Source organism: Anas acuta, chromosome 1 (assembly GCF_963932015.1).
Source record: "Anas acuta chromosome 1, bAnaAcu1.1, whole genome shotgun sequence".
NCBI lineage: Eukaryota > Metazoa > Chordata > Aves > Anseriformes > Anatidae > Anas > Anas acuta.
Window position 1 is genome coordinate 178,977,018 of NC_088979.1, and position 23,759 is coordinate 179,000,776.

The following is a 23,759-nucleotide window of genomic DNA, read 5'->3' on the forward strand; positions in this document are numbered from 1 at the left end:
TCCGAGTATTTCTGAACTGCATTTAGATGTAATCAGAGGAGTGCTATTCGTACAGCATTTTGTGTGACAGTTAAAACTGCACTTCATGGATTTTTGTATTTTCCATTTTCATGGATTTTTCCTTTTGTGATGTGTTTTGTTAGTTCTGAACTAATTACACGTTAATACAAAGAAACAGAACTATTTTTAAAGTATTTCCTTTTCTTTGCTGCTTCAAGTCAGGATGCTGATATGATTATGCACTTCTACACTTCCGCTGATAGATGGTGGTGGTGGGGATTATGACTTACCCTCTCTGATCCAAAGTTGGGAACAGAATGGAAAAAAAAAGTTACATTTGCTTCTAGCTTCATCACTCTGTAGGATGTTCCTTGCATTGAATGAGAAAGCTGGGAGGAAAGGAGGTAAGACAACTGCAATAACAAGCAAACATACTAACACTCAAGGTAATTTTCTAAAACAAAAAGCAGAAAACAACTGACAGCAACAGTAACAGCCCAGAGTAGCAATCAGTCTTTTTTTTATCTTCTCATTTCTAGTCTCTGGAGGGAGCATCCAAGATTAAGACTGCACACACCTCCAAAACGAGTGCTGAAGTATGACGCCCCATTGAGACTACTGGTTCTTCGGCTGATTTAGCAAAAGAATGTCCCTTTACAAACCTTCAGCACTTTTACATGTCTTTATTGAAGTCCACAAAGATGTAACTGTGATTTGGATGACTTACACCAATTCCTTTTTTTGCAACATAGATAGCGTGGTAATCAGACAAAAAACAGATACTAATATTTTGCTGCAGAACTACAAACAACTCTTTAAATGGAGAAAACCTTAAGAGAGAATCACTCAACACAAAGCTGCTGTAGTGAAAGCTCATCAGATCAAGAAGAAACATGCTGATACTCCTTCTAAGTTGCCTGCATTCTCGTAGCTAAGGATTCCTATAATCCTTTTAGCATCCTTATAATCCTTTTTGGGATGAAACTGTTAATAGAAGTAATTATGCCTGAGGAAACAGATCTCAGGCATAAATTGAATAGCACAGTTCAGCTGGAAAATACTTCCAAGACAATAAGTAAAAAGATATTTGCTGTCCTGTGGCTGTTACAAAACAAAACAACAAAACAGGTACACCTTATCAGAAAGTTTTTCATATGAATCTGTACTGCAGAAGATCTTTCTCAACATAGAAATCATGACACTTAATATTAAAAAGACAAAACACACCATCGTGATCATTTTAAATACAAGCGTGCAACATAAACAATACAGTATTATTTGCTTATGTTTACCTTTGTGAACAACAGGAAGCAGCTATGACAGCAACTGAACAGCAAGTGAAAACAAAACTAGTAATCAGTAAGTAATAGTTACAACCTTGTGGCAAAAAAGCAACTTTGAGGAGATTCTGTACAAACTGTCTATACTAGAAACAAAACCTTAATATGCTTTTAAATAAGGAGATTTTATTTTTGATTCTAGACTGAAGTATGTACTGGATGCAATTATGGATATGATGAGAAACCAGTAATTTTCATATGAATTCAGCTCAGTTACATATGCTGAATAGAAGCATAATGCGACCAAATTTTCCAAAAGTATCCAAAGCACTAAAAAAAGTCACTCTTTCTTTGCCATTAACTTAGTTATAAAGAAGAAAAAAACAGACCCAAACACTGTTAATGCTCCCATTTTTACTAATCTTTTTTCCAAGGTGGGTGCTTTTTCTGGGAATACCACTTGACTGGGGTCATTCTTCTGTTCATGCTGAAGCAGATGTTCAGTTCATGTTGAAAGTACAACAAAGAAAAAAAGTTAGTGTGAAAAAGGTACAACAAAGAAAAAGAGTTAATGTGAAAGCTTCTGAAGTCTGTGATAAAGCATAATCCTAGATTCTCAGGTTCTCAGGACTGAGATATTATTTGTGTGTCCGTGCCCTACTTCAACAGAAATCACTGTGTGCAAGCCTTTATCTTATCTCACGTGCAATGATTCTGTAAGCAATACACACTAGAAAACAAACTGTTTACAAACTGAATTCTTCTGGAGTAAAACATACTAGTAGACACTACAAAAATCAACACCAAAACATTTAAACTCCAATCATCAAATGTTTTAACCAGGACTTCTGCTATTTAATAACTAGAAAAACTGTTTATTAAAACAACAATTAAACACGTATCTGATTAATTTCAAGGAGTCTTTGAAAGCTCAAAGGGAGAGTGGAAAGTACCATACAAGTGCCTGCTCTAATGCCCACTGAAGTTGAGTGCAGCCTTGTCATGAAGTGAAACACTGGTTAATTCCTGCTGCCCTCCCTTTGTATGTAACACTTGGCAGGCTACCTCATTTACTACTATACTTTCAAAAATTGAATGCCATATACTTCATGCATACTGAAAGCCAACATCTTGTGATGACGAAGCTGAGGAAATACTACTGCAGATTTTAAGGGAATTTGTACTAACTTAGTATCTAAAGGGTTTCTCTGGTTCATTTACATTGACGCTTTTCATAATAAAATGTTTCAGTGCTCTAGAAAGCTGAAAATTTAATATTAGAATGCTTCCTATTAGTCTTCCTCAGTCACGTTCATAACACACTACGCTATTTTAGTAGAACAGGAGTTACTACATTTTTCAAAATAACCGGACGGCTAACGTTTAATGCCTGTTTAACAGTGGGTGTAGAGACACCCTGCTGCATCTTCACAGCTATAAAACCTCAAATTCAGATGACAGCAAGTGCAAGTAGCACCTAACTCAGGTCCTCCCAACCCCTCGCAACTGGCCTGCACATTCAGGAGGCAGATATATACACGCAGTTTGACTTCTGCATATGCAAACAAAGGAACATAAAGAGCTAAAAAGTTCTTTGTTAGGACCTCTTAAATGTATTTGGTGCTAAGTGATTTATTAGGAGAAAGCTGTTATATTACATTAAATTTACTTGAACTCCAGGAAATTGCATTAGTAGCATTATACTTAAGGTCCGAGTTCCACATGGCTTCATTCAGTAACAGATTCCTTTCTGACACTGATGCTCCATTTACTCTACCAGAGCAGCCATTCATTTTACTGGCCTATTACTTAACGTGACCCCACTTGACAAGAGCGTATCATTGTGTTGGTCTGAGAATGACTGATGTGGTGCTAACATCTAGCCTTGACCTCTCCCACCCTCTTCTTTTGTCACTCTGCAAAGTTATCTGGGATGCCTCCTATTCAATCCATAAAACTGCACTATCTTCCTTGGGAGTCAATAATTCCAAACAAAAGATTCCTTAATTAAGAAGTATTCAGAGTGGTTTATGCCACAGTGGCTGTCCACATACACAGGAGTACTTCCCACTCAATTCCTTACTGTGGCAGAAAGAATAGGACTGACCACTCCTTCATTTGGAGACTCCGCACACTGTTCTGTAACATCCTAGATTATTTCACGTTCTGTTATGGAGAGGTGGAAAGAAGTGTACGAGTGGTGGATGCAGTGATCAAACTACAGCTGAAGAAGCTGAGATAGACCAAGGTACAAAACATTTCACTGATGGCTGTCACGTTCAAGATACTGCAGCCAGGTTTCTGTGTGCAACGTAACGGCCTCACGCTCACCTTCTCCATGAGGTCCTTCAGTCTGGCAACTTCTTCTCCCAACCTTTCAACGTTGGAAACCATGTCTCTGCAGACTTCAATGTATCTTTCAGTTGGTGCCCACTGCAGTGCTATCTGTTGAGAGTCAGTTATTTGCCAGAATTACTGCAAATTATAACTTAATGCTAATTAGTTGATGTAGTATAAAAGGCAGCATCAGAACAAAAATGTAACTTCTTTAATGTTAGGTTTTCATTGTATGATTTATGCATGACATTGATCTACTACTCTTTCAGCCTTTGTGGGAAGCTGCTGTCACCTGAATTCCCCTATCAGGGGAAACACTGAGTAACAGCTTTACGTTCTTTAATAGGGCAGCTTAACTCTTCGAAATAAGATTTTAAAAATAATTTTACTTTAGAGAAAAAACATTGGACAGCTTTAGAAAACTAACAATGATCAAGACATTTGATTAGTATTCAAATTTTTCATTTTACGGCATAGAATAATGCTATTCCCCAAACTCTAAATCAATTATTTTTTCCCTTTAGTTGAATACCTTGTGAGAATTTTTGAGGAAATGATTATTTATGGTCTGCAGAGGAACAGTCAGCTTGCTACACTCTTTATTCAACTTCTGAAGGAACTTGAGGCATTCGTTTCCACTACCAAAACAAAACCATATTCTATTACTTGTAGAAGGGTATGTCTTTTTGCAAGCTAAAATCATCTGTGCATTTCCAGCATTGGCTAGTAAATGAATCAGACATGCAGTTTCATTATATTAAAAAAAAATAAATCTATCCTGTTTAACACGTAATACTACATTTAACATCTTGGCAAGTTTGGCAAGTTACACACTTTGATTGTCTGTTCCCCCGACCCGAAAGGGCAGCAAATCCTGAAGTTACCTGGAATATTCAGCTGCATACAAAACTGAAAAAGCATCATCCGAAAGTTTTTGTGAAACAATTCTGTTGACCTCCTATTTTCTCACTCTCACCAATCCTGTTTTTAATCAACTTAAGAAATTTTGTACCGGATTATGCCTAATAACCCCAGAACACTGCCTTCCTGTTCATGTGGGCATACAGATCAGTCTTCCAACACCAGGAGCAGAGAGTTTAGTCAACTTTATGCTGAATTATCAATATTCATTACCCAGAGATGACATTTTTGAAAAGGATTGGGGGTGTGTGTGTGGGGGAATAGTAGTATTCTCATGGAGTCATTTAGTCTCCAGCACAGTGAAAAAATGAAGAATCTGTTACTGACTTGGGACCTGGATCTGACAATACTTTCCTTCAAGACTAAAATACCTTACGTTATCTGCTTCGAAGAAAAAAGTATACTCAGTGCTCAAAAGACACGAAGATCACTGAAAATCAGTTTGATCAGTCTCCAAAGAGTGAAAGAAAGGATATAGAAATTTAACAGGCTAATTTCAATGCCAAGATTTTAGATCTCCCATGTGAGAGTGATTCAATTCTTTTTACTTTATGTGCCAGAAGGAACCCAAAGTGTCAGTTCCAAGTCATGGTGCAAGCCAGAAAGTTGCTGCCATTGACTGGGCAAAAGAAGAGGATGGGGGGGGGGATAGGTAAGATCATCCAAACTTCTCAAACTTCTCAGAAGTGCCTTTGTCACCAGTAGAACAGTTTCAGCTACCTGTAAGCTATTTAGGTGAGTAACATCAGTCCCAAAACAAAAGACAATATTAAGCTGGCATTTCCCTGTCACAGGACTTCATTACATCTGGGAGAGTGTCTGAGAAGAGGCTGCATTTAGCCCACAGATTGTTTGCATTCAGCTCTCAAGTTTTCCCTACAACACCCCTCCCAAACAAGCACTATTAAGCTGCCTACTGGCAGAACACTGCTTCCTAAGAACAGCTGGGAGCCTGGGGCCTGATCTACTGCTGCATCTACACGGGAGGACAGGCGAGTCTACAGACTCAACTCTTTGGGAACCATTCTGCACCTAGGACTTGTTCCACCAAGATGATCTGTCAGGAAGGGAGAAGGAAAAGTGTGACAATAAAAGCAGAACACAGCTCTCACTCGGTGTTACCCACAACCAGGATTATACTGCTTTATACCTGTTCTGGAATTATTTCCTCTAGTTTTCATTTCATATTTGCTTCTTTCCACCTAGAAAGGTATCTTTTAACTAGCTAGGATCAGTTGCAGCACCTTCTGTCACAAAGTAAGTTATTTTTCTTGAGAATCCCTCCAGAATTCCTACATTAAGTATTTCATGGACATGAAAAAGAGGGAAAAATACTTGCAAAACTTCTTTATTATACCAATATGGATCTTAAAAAACACTTTCATGGAATTCCTATCTGTCGCAGTGACATGTTATTTCCATTTCCAAATACTTCTAAATGGAAGTAACGTTTTCAAAATATAATTGCTTTTAAAAAGAATTAATGGCTGTCAAAACACCAGTGGCTAAACAGTGCTAGACACTCTGTGAGTTTATAATCAATCAGTTCAACATTTTCTACTATGTTAGTTTTTCTATGACTTAATGACTGATCTTCCTTCTCACAGAATGACTTTGAACAAATGGCAAGTAAAATCTTTATGTAACAGCAGGTAAACATAGCCTATGATTTTAGTCTCAAGGTCAGATGCCTAAAATACGTGTCAAGACATTTTCTATAAAACCACGCAGTGCTTGCCTTAACTCAAGTGCTGCCATATTTTGTTTTGTCTTTAATCAAACAATTATTTTCTGGTTTTGAGAATAATGTATGTTCTAAATGCATACTGTACAAATAAGTCTTTTTGATGACCATGTTACTGGTGTATGAGACTGTACCTCATGTTATAGGTATAATTCCCCCCCATAGATGGCTTTGCATGCAATTATTGGTAACTTTTTTTTTTTTTATTTCTCCACTTATTATGCTTTTTTTTTATTTTAAGCTGTACTGCTTGACTGCATATACCACACACTGCTCACTACAGGCCAATTTGAAAAAGCATTAAAAAATGCATGAAGCTTGAACTGGACAAAGTCCTTTCACACTGCAGCTAATGCTCCCTTTACGAAGAATCAAAATCCTTTTATGAAAGTGCTGAACTTGGACACTGAAACATCCAGATGCCTGGTCTACTTCCTCAGCTCAGCAGCAAAGCCTTTATTTTAATTGGAAAGGCTCCCGTGTTGTGGAGAAGAAAGAAGCAGCTAACAGAGGAGCAGTGCAGCTACTAGGCAAGAATTACCCTCTTAACTAGTAGTACACTAGCTGACAAGAAGGTATCTCCAGAAGGGTGAACCTAAATTCGAGTCTAGGTCTCCTTTAGCAAAACTATTACACAGCAAAATAGAGGATAAGAGGTTTAAGAAACGTTGACACCTTTACACTTCCTACAGCCTTCAATCTTCTTTTAGTGGCAGATATGGGAACTGTTCTACCAGCGCTTAGGGGACTGATGAAGTTTAATAAGGCTGCAGGAGGATGCTTCTCCCAGCACAGGCCTGGCTTTAATGGGACTGCACAAGACTATACCCGAATGAAGTACAACAGGTACTGTAGAGTTGGTACTAAAGCCCTATAAAGAAGTTTTCTTTCTATCTCTGTACCTCTTTTTATTGCATTTTAAACTCAAATTTAAGTACTGAAGAGTCTGTCTTGTTTACAGATACAACGGGGAATTACAGAGACCACATCAATTAGAGTCTGCAAGGGTCAAAAATGCACTTGAAGCATGGGTAAGGGAAGAAGGCAAGACTCCACTTCCTTGAAGACATATGAAAATCTGCTCACTGAAGCTGATCAGAAAAAATAAAGAATGAGTTAATGCTGGAGTCAGAGAAGCCACGTGTGATATAAACACACTTAGTGAAACCCCAGCACAGCAAGGCCACGTTACCCTACCTGGGGTACAGAGAAAGAATTTATCACTCAGAGATGACCAAAGCAATGGCGTAAGATGGCAATATAACCCATAAACAGAGTCCTAACAACAGTAATCTAGGCTTTTAACTTTCCTTGTACAAAATGCAGACTACCATCTCTCAAAATGCACTAACTCTCATGAATGCTTATACATGGGGTAAGGTGAGAAAATCTTAGCTCTGTGCTGAAGAAAACACTGCAGTTACTTGAATAGTTTGTATTTCACTTTACTTTCCTTAGATACACGTTTATTACCTGAATTCCATCTTCTCTACTTCAGGGAGATCTCCAATTCTTATTTCTTTCACTTGTAGCTCTTTAATAGCATCTAGGAGTTTCTGTTGATCTACAGCATTTGTAATGCCCATCTAAATTTAAAGAATTATTTTGTATTTATAATTTAGTTTTAATATATATTACACATAAAACAGCTCAGTACTATTTGAGTCAAAATAAGTTACCTTTAAGTTAATGCAGTCAACTACAACATTTGTAACTTCGAAAGTTTGTAACTTTGAAAGGACAACAACACAAAATTTAAACTATTTAATGATGGAAAACAAAACAGCAAGAACCCAGTGGGAGTCAAAACTGACATTGCACTTTGAAAAATCTGTTCATTACAAAAAAAGAAACTACTGTTAGCTGTTAAGTACTCCTACATTGTTAGGATGCTATGCTTAGGTATTTCAGAATCATCTAAGACATGATCCTGTTAAGGACTCGGCTACCATGTAATACTCTACAAAAGCAGACTTTTTATGTATCTGAGAGACAGCATACTTATAAAATCAGAATATGTTTCTCAGCTCAAATTGAGACCAGGTATTATAAGCCTAAGTGCTGCTCAACATAGGCTTATACAGTCCCTATGACTTCATTTCTCATTCTCCAGCTGAGTACCGAGGATCAGCAGGAACGGGCCACTCCGCAGTTTCAGACTGCAGGGTTGCCACCGGCTCCAAAGCTGGGACCTAGGGGGTTCTCGCTCATGTTCTTGCGGTCCGAAACTCATGTCGCACATGAACCATGAGCTGTCCCTAGCCTAGAGTTTCTGATGGTCAGTGTTCATCATGACTCCATAAAAGCAGTCCTTTAAGTTCTTTGCCAGGTGTTCAGAAGTGACAGATAACACGCAGAACTATGAGATCACAAGTTTTCTTTAGACATTTCAAAAGGATGTTATAGATCAATAGACAGTAACTAAAGTTTTCAGCAATTTCCATTAGGTTTTCACACGTTCCTGAACAAATTGCACTCAAGTCTCTTTGGTAAACATCACTAGCAGCCTTAAGATAGAAAAAAATGGATTTCCTAGAAATAAACTTTTTATGCTGAGCTGTAAATTTATTAGCTCTCAACTTTTTCTTGTGGAGCCCTATCTAGTACGAACTAATGTTTTCTTAATGTTTACAAAGCAAAGTGACATCTATCAGCAGTAACCTGATTTATGGGCAGCGAATTTACTTTTAGTTATGATTAACACATCAAATAAACTCCTCCAAGGACAGAGTGGCTATTATTCTTGAGTATTAAAAATATCTGGATTGAAGCAGGAAGTATTAAGATAATTGGAATTGATTTTGACGCAACCTTCTCATTCCTGGAACAAACAAGTCAGGACACTGCTTTCTGATCAGTGTATCAAGACTATGATATAATTTGTATCCCTGAAAATGAAACAGCTTTGCTCTGTGAGGGTATCAGTTGACTGAGCACCACCACACCTTGAAGATATGGCTTATTACGTAAGGAGTGTCATAAAAGTCGTTATTGATAAAGTCCTCCGTCACCACAGTCCTTTCTGAATCTACAAGTTCTAGGTGCAGAATTTAAGAAAGCGGATATACCAGTGCAATCTACTTCCCCACAGCAGGCATGTTTTCCCTTTCCAGCCCATCTAGGCTGAACACGAGGGTTTACCAAGAATCTGACCATTTGTGTGATGATGAAAGGCACAGAATGCCAAGTATACAAAGCCTCTCTTCTTCTTTATGGATAAACAAGCTTTTAAGCTGGTGTCAGTTCAATTGTACTCTGCAGTCCACCTAATGCCAAATATTATTTTGAAGTAACCATACATGTAAGAACGTAAAAGCGTTGCACCAGGACTCGCTTGTGTCTGTTGAACAGACTATGCAATCTTAGGCACATCAGCTAACAACACTTCACTCAAGTAAAAGCAAACCAGAAAACCCATGAAAACCCACGTGCCAGCATCAACACGACTTTTCTGTCAATCTTTAGGCAGAAATAAAAGAAGAGGTGAATAACATTACCTCAAGAAAAAGATGGCTTACTTCTCAGATAACACCCGTGAGGTTTTATGCTAAGTCTTGCATCTTTGCCATATTGCCCAAATGGTCACTTTTTTTTTTTTTTAAAACAACTTCAAAATATTCTGCCTTATAGAATATGCTTTTTTTGTGGGGGAAGGTGTAAGGAGAGTCCTGGTACTATGATATGGAAGTATGCAGATCAGATAACTCTCTAATGATGACGTTAAATCCTTGGCTTATATATCTTGATGTGTCAAATTTTTATTATGCTTTCTCAAATCCAGAAGAACATGCCAGTTTCTCTTATTCTAAACTAACAGACATGTGAGAACGGAGCCTTCTCAGTCCAAAATGCATCAAGAAATAAAATTATTCGTGCCACTGTCCTCTGAGATGAATACTTAAAGAAGATGCCCGCCTGCCCCCCCTCCCCAAATATCTAAGTGTCATGAGAAGCATAGAACCAAACAGCCATGTCCCAGTATGTTGAACAGACTTGTCTCAGTAGGGAACAGTTTATAACTTGGAGGAATGCAAGGATTTCAGCTTGAAAGAGTCATTGTTTAGGCTCTGTTGTAGAATACAGATAAAGATATTTACAGAGAAAATATCTTTCTGATATTGTTTGATGGAGAAAAGTGTCTCATGTTAGTGACAGGATTTTTTCTCCGCTTCTTTGGATAAAAAGCAGCATGGTTCAGAGGCATCCATCAGAGGTCATCATTAATCTTTGCAGTAATAAGATCCAGGCTCTTTAAAAGAGCTGGCTGTTAGTGGAAGATCTGCCATCACACTAAAACCTTTCAACTCTAGAGTTATGAGGAAACAGATTAGATTTTTTTCTATCAGTGGAGTGGGGGGAAACTGTTACTAGAGCTTGAAAACTAGAATCAAGAATTTAGGGTAACTTATGAAGTGGTGAGAAGCCAGGAGCATTACATGTATGTCATTTAAAAAAAAAAATCTTGAGTTGAAGACTAATTAATTTATGTCCATGCACAAAGCATGACGTGTTTTCCAGGTACTGCGTCCTGCTGTTGCTGAGGCAAGAGGCAATGAAGTTCTGCTCCTACAGATATGGTTTTCCTGTGCGAGAACAGCTGATCCAGGTATTTATTTTGGTGTGTTCCCAAAAGTTCTTTGTTATAGGAAGCCCCCAACACATTACAACACTGAAACAGACGTCATCAGTTTATATGAAAAACATTACATCTCTTCAGTAATGATAAGGCTCAGCTATTCACTGAAGTCCATAACCCTCTCCCCCTCCTTCAAAGTCCCCATGACAAAAACAAATAACAATGATCACAACGTCAAAACAGGCGATCGATTTGAACACATATTCAGGTTTGCAGTTTAATGTAATCACAAGATTGCAAACCAGCTCACAAGTCACGAGAAGAAAAACCACAAAAATGTCTTAAGAGTGGAATTCCTGTAAAGGGGGGGGCTTTACAGATTCAGATGAAGCCCACGCTGCAATGCTGCCCAGCAGACAATCCCAAAGCTTCAAGAAAAGCACAGATGCTGACATGCCTTGTAATATTTATGTCTACATGAACTCTCAGAGAAACCTCTTGATCGACAGAACTCCCCACAGGTACCCCCTCTGAGAATACAGGTATTTCTGAGCTCTGTCAAAACACTGACAACACCAAGTCTACTCAGTTACAAGATAAACCTTCATGCAAAACATCCTTATGACACCAGCACTGAAAGAACAGCAACATCTGCAGGTAACTCTCGATTCCGCCTGCTGGAACACATGCGTCCACTGGATCACGTGCGTTTTGGTACCGTCCCAGGGTAAAACAACAAACCAGAGTAGGGAAAAAAAGTTTACACTGAGGATGTATGTGGCTAATACGTGAAGCAGGCCTCAGGCGGCTTGGTTAAGAAGGCCTCTTCAGTATCCTGGCTTAGGCACAGAGTGCAGCCTGAACTAGTTACAGTATTTTAAGGAGACTGCTAAGATTGGATTTCATTATGGCATCCTCCTTTAGGTGGAGGAAGTTTTTCCCAGAGCAGTAATTCCAATAAGCCTAAGGAAAATGCAATCACCTTATTTCTACTACAAACTGAAACCTTACAATTGCTTATCAGTTTCTCCTACACAACAGCGAAATACTCAACTTCCCAAATGTAGGAAACTGTAAGAAATCCAATCTTTTTTTTTTTGGTTAAGGATTTACAAGTCTGTGGGATATGAGATGCCACAATACAAAAGATCCTACCATCTCACTAAGTGGACCACATTTAAAGCGGTTATTTAGGATTATCTGCTGATAATACTAGCACTGATTTCCATTCAGGGAAAACATGCTTACATACTAACAATGCTAACAACTAAAATTCCAAACTGAACTATTTCCTGCTCACCCCAACTCCTACATCATTACAGCAAGAATACTGGGGGCCTCCAATTCATACTCAGGCAAAGAATATCCAAGAATTCAACTCACAGTATTTGAGGCTGGTCTGTGGGATTACATACTTTAGAAAACATCTCTCTATATATAGAAATTCAAGTTGCTGTACAAGATTTTGAAAACAGACCTTTAAAGAATTCTTAGGAAGTTAGACATTTGTAAGGAAAAGATACTAAAGCCATTTAAGAAAGAGGAGGAAATTTTCAGAACTGACCTGTATTAACTCTTCTTTTTGCATGATCAGAAGTTGCCTTAAATATACATCTCTTTCCTGTATAAGGCAAAAGGTTTTCTGTCATCAAAAATAATTTTAAAAGAAAATACTGACTTGACTTAATCTTTTTCCCCACTTACGTTTTACTTCAGTTTTCAGATACAAGAACAACTGTACAACACCATTACCAACGAAACACAGGAGTCCTCCAGTTTAGAAACATCATGTGTTATGACTGACTAATAACCAAAACTAATCCACTGCAGCGTACCTTTATACTCCAAACGTAACTTGAAATTAATACACTTATTTGAATTAATATTCTAGAAACAGAACTTCTGCTGATGCTTAAGGTGCACCTGTTTTCAAGAATTCCTTTACAGATAGCAGATAAATCACAATCTTACCTTCAATAATCCTATTAGGTGTTCTAGACCAAGACCATGTAAAAATACTTCCATGTCATCCAAAGCTGAATAGAAACTGTAAATATAATAAGATTCAAGGTGAAAACAATGGAAAATTAAAGCAAAAAGATATCCTCAACAATACATTGCAGAAAAAATCCCAGACAAAGCACTGTCAGACCTAAACCTGCACCTATTTACTGATAACAGTAGTCTCTCAAAAGCATCATGGAGTACAGCTTAACCTATCAAAATTTCATAATTTTGTTTCTGGTCTATTAGGTAGAAAGTAGAGTTGAGCCTGAAGAAAACTACTTTCATAAATGAATGTCACTGTTTAGTAGCAAAACGTTCCGAATGAATTTTAAAGTTGCTCACAAAAGCCTGAAAAATTTCTAAGTGCGGTTTAAGATAAACTGTGTGTTCCTATCAGCTCATCTTCATGCAAACTGGATTCAGCCCACAGCTGTTACCCCTTTAAACCAGCTCCATTTAAACAAAAAAACATTATCAAGAAAACAGGAATGCCTGTATTAAAGATAGCAGAAATCAGTCCGGTAACAAATTTGTTGTCAGAAGGCTACTGTTCAGAAGTTAGACTGATGAAGCAGAGTCACTCATAGTAAGTTCACAGTTTAACATTTATAAACAAAGATAAATCATGAATTCCCCACATTAGTAAAAGATTTTAAACCTTTAAAAAATTTTAAAGGTTTAAACAGCTTTCAACAATCAGATGAACAGTTGTAATGAACAGAATTAAACTAAAAAGCAAATGATACAAAAATCAAAAAGGACTGCTGCAATTGCGATAGCAATCCTTCACCAACATCTTGAATTTAGAGATAGTTTGCTCTGTCTTCTTCTTGGCCCTGAAATTAAGGTTAGCCTTTGATGTGAAAAGGAGGCAAAGTCATTAAGTTCCTACCATTAAAATTCGTTAATTTTTTTTTTTCTGAATACATAAGAAAACATTTCAAGTTTGCACACTGAGAATTCTCGGTAATTCTGTGGGCATACAGAGTCAATTTCAGCAGACAAAATATAGGAAGCATTTAAAATAGTTTTAGCAGAGTTTAAAGATACTGCCCCTACCACGAAGTTGGGCAGAATTGTGTCATTATCCCTCCCCCCACTGATGCCTCCAAACTGGGGCGAGGAGGTAAACAACCTGCAGTGATCAACTTTGCTTTTTATTTAGGCACTCAAAGCATCTAGTTGGCACAGGTCTGGGGAGTCCTTTGGTAACTCAAGGCTTGTAGGACAAGGAAAGGACATTTATTCAGCATCTGTATGTTCACTTGAAAGCCTCTCAACAAGATGATGACTCTTTAGAGAAGAGTAATCTGAAGTTTGAGAGAGCAAATTCTTGACAGGTGTTTGCCTCCTTGAACAGTACAGGCACCTGGAGCCAGGACAATTCTCGTTCAGGACAGCAGAAGGCAACGACGGAAGCTACCCTCACTACCTAATGATCAGAAACGAATGACAGCAGCATCGATGCCAGGTTATGCTCACTGACCACGCACTGTGGGACACAACTGATACCCAGCACAAGATGATGCGTAAGGAGCAGATCGGAGAGGAAATGAAAATTTAGAAGCCAACTGGCAACGCCTGTGATGAAAATTATGCAGACAAATGGCAGGAAGGAGGTACTCAGCTTGAGGAAATATGATGGAGTAAACAAAAGTAGAGCATACTTCTTGACCATCATCAGATGAAAAAAAACCTCACTCTTTGTGCGTATGTGTGTAAATTAATAAACACCCATTCCCTCATACGCAGCTTAACAGCCAGACATCCATTAGACTCAGAGGGACTGCTTTCTGGAACCAGGAGTCACACTAATCACCAGAAACGATACAGACAAAACTGGTAGAGTTTAGAAGCCTACTAATGCAGTGAAATCCTACAAGTGCAAAACTGCATAATACAGAGCTAGATCTGCATGGTCGGACATCTGGCTACCAAAAACTATTTAAGTGGGCTACAGGATTTCAGTGTCTTATTTTAAAAGCTTATCAAGATTACCAAGACATTGGTACAATGCCCTCTAGCCACCATCAGGTTTCAACAGCACAGAATTTGGATAAAGGCTGCATGGTGCTAACTCACTTCCTTATTTTATTGGTAACACGCAAGAGCAAAGAGGACAGTGCAGATAACTGACTCTACAATGCCAAACCTTCACCCTGCAGCTCTATGAAGTACCTCTGAGATGACCACAGCTGAAGCCCCAGAAGATAAAAACCTTATTGAGGTAAACATTTCTCTAATGACCAAACCTGATGATGCTCTGTCTGAAACGAGGTGCCCTGACACTACCTCCAAACTGCTAGCTTGTGACCTACAGCCAGCCCCATGGTACGGAACTGTGGCATTTCAAATTCAGCATGACCTGGCTGAGCAGGAACACTGAAAACCAACCCGACCAACCAGAACAGACTGCAGAGAGACTATGGGCTCTGGAAATTGTCTTCTGAAAACTATGTCGCTCAAGGAGGAAAAGTGAATGGTTTCTTGCGGACTTCTTAGCTTTACATTCTGGAACAGAACAGTGTCAGACCATCTTCAAGGTTTCTGAAGCAGGTGCTGAGTTCACCCAAAGAACACCTGCATGCTTCAGAGTCACATGTACTTCACTTGGACTTTCTCAAGGCCACCCAAGTGTCTGAATACACGTGGAAGAAAGAATGGGGCACAGCTCGTCCTGGTGGACTAACACTGAAAACAAGCATTCAGTGAAAGCATTTGAAATTTACTATCAAATGAAGTCTATCAAATGTTCAGTACTATCAAACTGAAAAAAAGTGAAGTGGCACTGGACTCTACATCAAGTCAGAGGCAGGAAAGATCTAGAGCATGCTCACTGTTCATAATGCAAAGGAACTATGCGGTCTTGAAAAATTTAAAGTATATTAATATACTTACTGTGGCCTCTTGGTAGTGCTCCAAAATATACGCAACATGTATCAGTAAAACTTAATCACATTGATATGAACAAATACAATCTCTCAGGAATGTTTATAAACTGAAGTTATGCTATGACTTTATTTACCCAACTCTGTGGTCAGGGACAGCTGTCAGAAATTTGTAGATAGCCTCTTGCTTAATCGTTTCATGGTATTTCCCTTGTGAGTGATTTACAGCCAAAGAGAGTAAACTATAAATCTGAAAGAGCCAAAATGAATTAATTATTATTTAACTTAAAACGTGTAAAAAAAAATACACAGAAGTAAGACTACAAAGAGATCTATCAGAAGTTACTACACACAGAGAACATCAAACATCTGCCATCTCTTCTCTCTAAAAGAACTACAGTGAGGAGTTAAGACTAAGCCCAAAGAGCTTATCAAGAGCATTTCTGAATTAATCAAAATCAAAGCTCAACACTGAACTGATGTAAAGCAAAAGAATGTATGTAATGCAGTCCTAGAAGAGCTAGCATCCTGCATTTCAGAAGCAAAAGTACACCAACGTAATTATTAGTGGTTTGCAGACCAGAGCTCTACACACTCAAGGGAGTAAGTTCTCTGAAGAGCTTAAAGCATAAAGCTGTTTTAACATCTCCATTTCCAGTGCATACACGGACCCAACTTTTAGCAGTTTATAACTGATGATCTAAGTTAACTGTACCTGATGGACAAGGACTCTTTCAACTGACTAAGAAGCAAGCCTTCCGTCAAATATCATTATGCATCAGTGACTGATTCCAGAAACTGAATTGCCCCTGCGTGAGTTAAGTTACTAGAGAATCTAGCAGAACTAGTGGAACACCCAGAAGTCCAAAGGAATGGTGAGACCAAGCTTCTGAAATTCAGGTGACCAGCCAGTTTTTTTTGCACACACACACACACACATATATACATGGTAGACTGACTCTGTCTTGCAAACAAGCCTCCATGTGGCTGCTTGCTCACTCCCCATGATGTGATGAGGTAGAATTGGAAGACCAAAAGCAAGAAAAAAATTGTGGGTCAAGATAAAGTTTATTAGTGAAATAAAATAAGGAAAAAAAAAGGCAAGTGATGCAAAGGTAATCACTCACCACCTCCCAGTAGTAGGCTGACACCCAGCCAGTCTCTAAGAACCCTGCAACCCCCCCCACACACATTTTTTTTTCTGGCTGAGCATGATGTCACATGGTGTGTAACAACTCTGTGGTCAGCTCAGCTCACCCAGCTGTGTTCCCACCAGCCTACTCACTGGCAGGGGAAGAGTGACAAACAGCCAAGGTGCACGTGTGTGAAGTGACGCTGCGTAAGCACTGCTCAGCAACAGCCAAACCACTGCTGCGACACCACCACCATTCGGGTCACAAATCTGGACGGCACTGTATGAGCTGCTAGAAAGAAAAACTCCATCCCAACCAAAGCCTGTACAATATGCAAGGGAAAAAAATAAGTGTCCTCCCAGAGCTAGTTTCTGCAGCCACAGCCTATGTGACAACCCATGGGGATGCCAACAGGATAAAGAGCAGACTCCTGATCTGGAGCTCAGGACCATTAAATATCTTGTAACATCTGCAAGACTTTGCAGTAACTGTACGAAAGCTAGCACTTCACAGGTCAGGAGGCAAGACCCACCTCTGAAACGGGAGGAGCCTGTTTTCCCTTCTGTCAAAGTCACGTTATAAGATTATACGGCCACAGCCTGCTGAACAAGTCATTTATCAAAGGCAGAAAGCATTTGTAGCCTCTTTCAGTAACCTGAGTTGACAGATCACTGAGCCTCATAAGCTGATCTTGCTAGCCTACGCTGACAACTTTGTGCATAGTTAACACTTCTGCTCCTGCCTAGCCCTATAGTCTTACAAGAAATAACAATAAAAAAGAAAAAAAAAATCTAATTACAGTGAATCCCAATTCACTAAAGTGAGTAACGTTCTTAAAGAGACACTGCAAAAACCCATGTCATTGGCAAAAACAGCTCAAAGCAAAATACACAAGCCTGGTTTGTCAGATCCACCATGCATCATCCAGCAACAGCGGTAAGCAGATTTATTTTAGGGAAATATATGCTGTTTTCAGCAGCTCTCTTTACGCTGATAATGAGTTGCTGCTCTTCCAATGATCTGATGACCAACTTATATTGTTTTAGACTGTTTTCTCTCCTGGGAACAGATCTGGAAGGCAGCCAGTACATACCGCTGACTCCCCTTTTCCCCCTTTTAGCTTTAGCCTTTTACCTTCCAAATTCAACCACAAACTACACACTGCAAAATAGTTTAATATCTGCATTCTCTCACACACTTGGGCATACAGAAGGAAACGTGTTCTTTTACTACTTCTCATATCAACAGTACCAACATTAATAATCCCTTGTCAAATCTGTATTTCGAAGTCAAGGATTCTACAGAAAAAAGGGAATTATCCCCAAACTTAAAAAAAAAACAACACACAAGAACAAACCCTTAAAAGCATTCAAAGCACTGTCCTAAGTTGGGATATAACAGAAAATAGCACAGATGGAACAGGAAATGTATGCAACTAGCTGCTACAGTTTAGTTACTAAAGTAACACTTCTACAGAAAATTTCTGAGGCAATCTCAAACAAGTAAACAAATAACAAAATAAACCCAAACCCACAGAATCTGCATCTCAAAAAGAAATGAAGTACCTCTGAATGCTTATTGAGTTTTGCTAGCTCTGCTGCTGTCTTCTCATCCTTAGTCTGTAGATTTTTGTCAGCTCCAAGCTCCAGCAACTTAAAAATGACATTTTTGTGTCCATGGTGTGCTGCCCATATTAATGCCTGCATAAGAACAGTTTTGTTTTTATCAAGTTTACATATGAAGAAAAAAAACAAAAAGAATAGGAGGTTCAATCAATAATACAACCTGCGTAACTTCTTACATGGCAGAATCCGGAGACAAAGATGGTGCAGAACAATCTCAAGGTGGTGGTAAAGGAGTGTAACTGAGCATTTTTGAGGAAGGTACACTAGAAACAAACTTATGGGCTCCTGTTTGTACATTGTTTTTTAAACTTTAGTTAAAATACATGGAAGTAAATCACTTACTGAATATCCATTTTCATCTTGGGCATTTATGTGTGATCCATGAGCAACAAGAAGACCAACAACACGAGAATAGCCTTTTCTAGCTGCATACATCAATGGAGTCATTTGTCTCCTGAAAGGAATGGGGACAAGAACATCAAGATGTTAAAAGCGCACTGCATTATCAAGGAGGGCACCTCAATTCAGTGAAGACTTGAGTATGTGTAGAGCAAATCATAGGAAGAAAGCTCATGACATCACATTCACACTTTACCACAAGGTTCAATTTAGCAGAACAGAGATTCAACAACTTAGATCACTTCGCATTTTTTAAAGCGTTTTAAGAGTTGGCATTTATTCTCTAAATGAAAGGAAGTCAAGTCAAATGGTGCATTGAAACAAAAATATCCTTAACTCTTCCCAGATATGAAACACAGGAACTTGGGTGACTAAACCATTTCTGATTTGGTTCTTAACTATGTGAAACTTTTTTTTTTTCTCTTTAAAGACCATCTCTCTTGATTCTACCAGAGACCCAGTGATGGGCCTCTCATTTAGCACATGGAGCAGCTTAATCAGGGAATAAGGACAGGTGTAGATCAGTGTTTCCACCTTATTAAAAGCAGAGAATATTATCAATTTGCCCATTCCTTTCATCTACATGTACTTGGGGAGGGGGGGAAGTAGCACCGCACCTTCACTTTTTACTTCAAAAACTTTTTTTTTTTTAGAGAAACACAAAAAAAGTGATTAATTCTATACATGGTTTAATTTAAACTGAAAGTTCCAAAAAGATTTACTGCAGTTTTGTGGAAGGCAAACTGTAAATCATAATACTCTTCTCGTTAACTATTCCGTTAAAAATAACAACTATGTATGTATTTGCAAAATTATCTCTGGTGAAAACAATGTAAGCCAAGAATCACAGGTCACACAACTCCTGTGAGTGTGCACAGCTGCAGTGTGAGTACAGGGTGCACAAGCACAATTCACATTCAAAATGTTACTTGGATATACTCAGGTGAAGTCTTCAGAAAATTACAGAGAAACACCACACTAAGTTTGCTTTTTTTTTTTTTTTAAATGATATTTTTTAAAATAAGTTTTTAAATGGTAAAAACAAATGTATATCAAAAGATTTTTGTCCTTTGCCTCATTTTTGTTCTCTGTTCCCTGAAGTTTTGACACTTTCTCTCCCTATACATCCACAGGTGTATTATGTAAATATATATACATATATGTATATATACACATAAAGTTATTTCTTGCAATTGACTAAGTAGTAAGGACTTACAGACACTATCTTTCCCATTATTTCTTTTTATATCCCAAAACTGTGTTGACAACAGTCTACTGATCTTATGCTTCTACTCAGATGCTTTTTTATGGTTGTAAAATGAAACCACAGTGAGTTGGTTTGCATATTCTGAAAGAAAAAAATATTCTTCAAATGTTTCCATTTAGAAAAGTATTTTTTGAGAGTCCTGACACTTACCCTTTGACGGAATAAGACCAAAGAACTTAAAAGGGTTGGATTTTCTCATTGCTATGAATTAAGAAGTTATAAGCTGAAATATTTTACTAATGATGTCTGATTACAATTAACTGTATCTTAAAATGCATTTTTTTTTTCCTTAAAGTGTTATATATTTTAAATGTACAGCTCTACGACAAAAATTTGCTGTTAAAAGTTTATGTTGCGAGGATACAATTTGAGGGACTTTCCTAAACTTTACCAGTTTCTTAAGTACAATGTTGACCACTAGAGGGACCCCAAAAAGCATATGTATATCAAAGCAGATGCCTTAAAACACTGACTTTCTGCTTACTTCAAGGATATTGATAGAACTACGGCTTTGCTCATCTTTTTTTTTTTTTTTTTCTTATTCACAAAAGGTTCTGTTAGTATTTTGTCTTACACAAGCACAGTTAAAAGACTACTGAAAAAACAGGCATATAAATGTGAAGAAGCCATCTATTACTTGGAAATATGGAAAATGGAATGTAACTACACCTTCTCAAGATACACATTTAATAGGAGAAAAATCTGGTAATGAAATGAAGAAGAGATTTGCACTGGTCTCCAATTTATTTTAGCCCATCAACCTTTTCAAAAGTAGAAGTTCTGACTGAATGTACAGAAATACTTTTCTTATAATAAATAGGGTGCATTGGTGGATTCTGATAATAGGGTCAGCTGGTGGAACTAGTTGCTCAAAAAAGTTTCCTGGTCTCTTTCTTCAGCAGTTTTAGAGGCCAAACAGTAACCTAGCCTGATGTCATAGCTGATGTAGCTTAAAGAAAATGCTGGACTAAAGAACTCCTGATGTCCCTTCTGACCTTAATTACTCTATGATCCTATCAAGATCACTGCAAAAAATAGAGAAAAACACTCTATAGTCAGTCCCTCTAACCTAACTAAATAATGCTATATATACACACAATGTCTATATAGAGACAGAGACCTATAAACATCATCACCATTTTAAAGAATAAATAGAAGTTAATACAACCTAATAATTTGTAGCAACAGAATCAAAAGGTACTTGCCCAATGCAGACATTGCTTCCCACACTTATTTGCATTTGGTGATAGGCAGCCTGTGACAGACTTTCCATTCTACCATCTTTGAAGTATTTCTGTCTACAAGAACAGTACATTCCCATCCATTTTCATTTATTCTGCTTCTAGTATTTTTTTTTAAACTTGCACACCACTACTACGTTGCAATTATCTTCTGCTTTTTCAAAGAAAAAATACTGAACAAAAGTCCAGAGGCAACAGAACACTCTTTTCTCCAAAGTACAACATGTAGAGGCTACAACTGCACAGTACTGCAGGGATAACATCTGAAATGAAGGCAACAACTTGATGACGTGAAAGGCACTGAGAAAGTACTTCTCCCTTTCTAAGTAAAACCCAATAAATGTGATGTTTAAAAGGTCCACCAACACGAATAGGCAATTCTGACTTCACGCATTCCAGTTTCATTTACGTTTTAAATTGAAAAGCTACAGCCTGTTTCAGGGTAGAAACATTTACAGCACTGCTTAAATATGCAACTGCATTTATGCAGCAGAATCTATGAGGGGATACAATGCTATGTCTTTGACAAAACCACTTCTTTGGAAAGCAAGGGCCATTTACATGTATGTCTGAAAGTGGGAGACGAGCTTCAGAGAATAAAGCAAATAAACAACTTCGCTATCCCAACCCTGTAAAAAAACAAAAACAAAAAAAAACCTGCAAATAGAACTGCAAGGTTTAAGATCCAAAACATCCATCATTTCTTGTTGAAGACACGGTACATCTTACTACAACCTAAAAAAGCCATACACATAAAGCATAGTGATAACAATCCAAGTAAATGATCTGAAGAATCCTCTCTTCGTTCTGAGGAACCTTGCAGACACTCTAGTTTCAGCAACCTGGCTCACAGAAGTACCTGTGTACCTGTTTTGCAAGAACCTGCAAAGTCCTTTGGCGTTGCACAATTTGCCACATGGCATCTGCCCATGTTGGACACGATACTCAAGTGTTAGTCAATATAAAATAGATACAAATCTTAAAATGCACATGAGCAACTTATTAATCAAACATGATGTAAGTTGAACCTGTCGTGCAGAATTCACCACGTCTGACAAATACACATTCTTCTGGTTGGAATCACTCTCAAGCGAAACAAAGTCCACCTTTCTAGAAGATTCTCAATGAGGGAGGAAAGGAAGAGATGTCTTCCACTCACACGCAGGTTTCTTTCCATCAAAGAGATATTTGTACAAAATTTAGTAATGCAGCTTGGTAATCTTGAGAAGGATAAATTTTATTTAAAGTCGCACAACTGCAGAAAGGTTTATTTCCTAAAACGATATATCACTAACATCAAGGAAAAAAAACATAGCAGGTAGTAAACAACCTTATCAATTTAGTCTCTAATACTTTCTTCTTGAGACCCCAACGAAAGGAGAAGCTACAAGACAGCAGTATTTTAATTAGTTGATCTGCAAACTGAATATTGGTTCAGGAAACCAAGAAGCATCTTCAGAAGCTTTTGGAGCCAGTTTCTTAACTCCAATGATTTACATTATGCTTATAACTGAGAAATGAAACAGTAGCAGTGTGCCCATAGCAACAGAAGTAAAGCTGTTTGTCCCTTTTCAAGCTTACTAGGATTTTAAGGAGCAAGGTGGAAAACTCTGTACAACAAACAGGATTGGAAGATCATACTTTAGCAGGTTGTGAGCTGCAATATACTTCTTTAAAATTTTTAAAAAAGCACTGTTTTCTTAAAAGCAAGGTGGTAGAAGAACATTCTACCATCTTGAAGGAGAACTTGTTAGGAAAATTAAGCATATAGTTCTAGTCAGAAGGCTGGGGTAGAATATATGTCAGGCTTAGTTTCAGACTTCATTTTAGACCACCGTTCTTCTATGTTTCTGTTTCTCAATATTTGCATAATTCTGGTAAAACAGATAGAAGATAGCTACGTAAGTTCTACATAACACAGGAGATGAAAAAGTAGACAAAGTAATTTTCACACAGCTAGAAGTCTACAAAGGAGGTGATTATAAAAGTGATTAGCATAAAAGGTAACAGTGGGGACTGCAAATGCTATGACATGTTCAATCATCCTGCCCTGTCCTTCTACCTCCTCACACTGTCCCATTTTTACAAGCAAAGTGGTTTAGCTGGAGACGCAGCATATTCTGATGTAAAAGAGAAAAACAAGTAAGTAATCCACATTATCATGTGGAAAAACAAAAACAAAACACCACCACCAATTCTATGCAAATAACCATAAACAATGAACACTACTACCAAAAGAAGAAGCCGAACACACTTGAGACAAAACCTTGCTGGTATAATGCTAATGGATCGCAGTGCAGGTTTTGTTTTACAGAAAGGCTGCTCAGGGGACATCCCAAGA

At 38.0% G+C, this 23,759-nt stretch overlaps 1 protein-coding gene across 3 annotated transcripts in view; it reads right to left on the reverse strand.

Annotated features, from left to right (window-relative positions):
* Nucleotides 1-668: 668 nt before the first annotated feature.
* ASZ1 (ankyrin repeat, SAM and basic leucine zipper domain containing 1) overlaps nucleotides 669-23,759 on the reverse strand; it is a 37,995-nt gene continuing 14,904 nt past the window's right edge. For 2 of the 3 annotated variants that reach the window (XM_068669546.1, XM_068669545.1), the window contains 9 exons: nucleotides 18,854-18,965; nucleotides 18,452-18,586; nucleotides 15,891-16,003; nucleotides 12,830-12,905; nucleotides 12,423-12,479; nucleotides 7,756-7,868; nucleotides 4,150-4,255; nucleotides 3,612-3,725; nucleotides 669-1,767 (listed from right to left, as the gene is read on the reverse strand). In XM_068669546.1, coding sequence (XP_068525647.1) covers nucleotides 1,621-1,767; nucleotides 3,612-3,725; nucleotides 4,150-4,255; nucleotides 7,756-7,868; nucleotides 12,423-12,479; nucleotides 12,830-12,905; nucleotides 15,891-16,003; nucleotides 18,452-18,586; nucleotides 18,854-18,965 — 973 coding nt within the window. In that variant the 3' untranslated portion in view covers nucleotides 669-1,620. The remainder of the gene's footprint in view (nucleotides 1,768-3,611; nucleotides 3,726-4,149; nucleotides 4,256-7,755; nucleotides 7,869-12,422; nucleotides 12,480-12,829; nucleotides 12,906-15,890; nucleotides 16,004-18,451; nucleotides 18,587-18,853; nucleotides 18,966-23,759) is intronic. The other variant, XM_068669547.1, reaches the window with a different exon arrangement.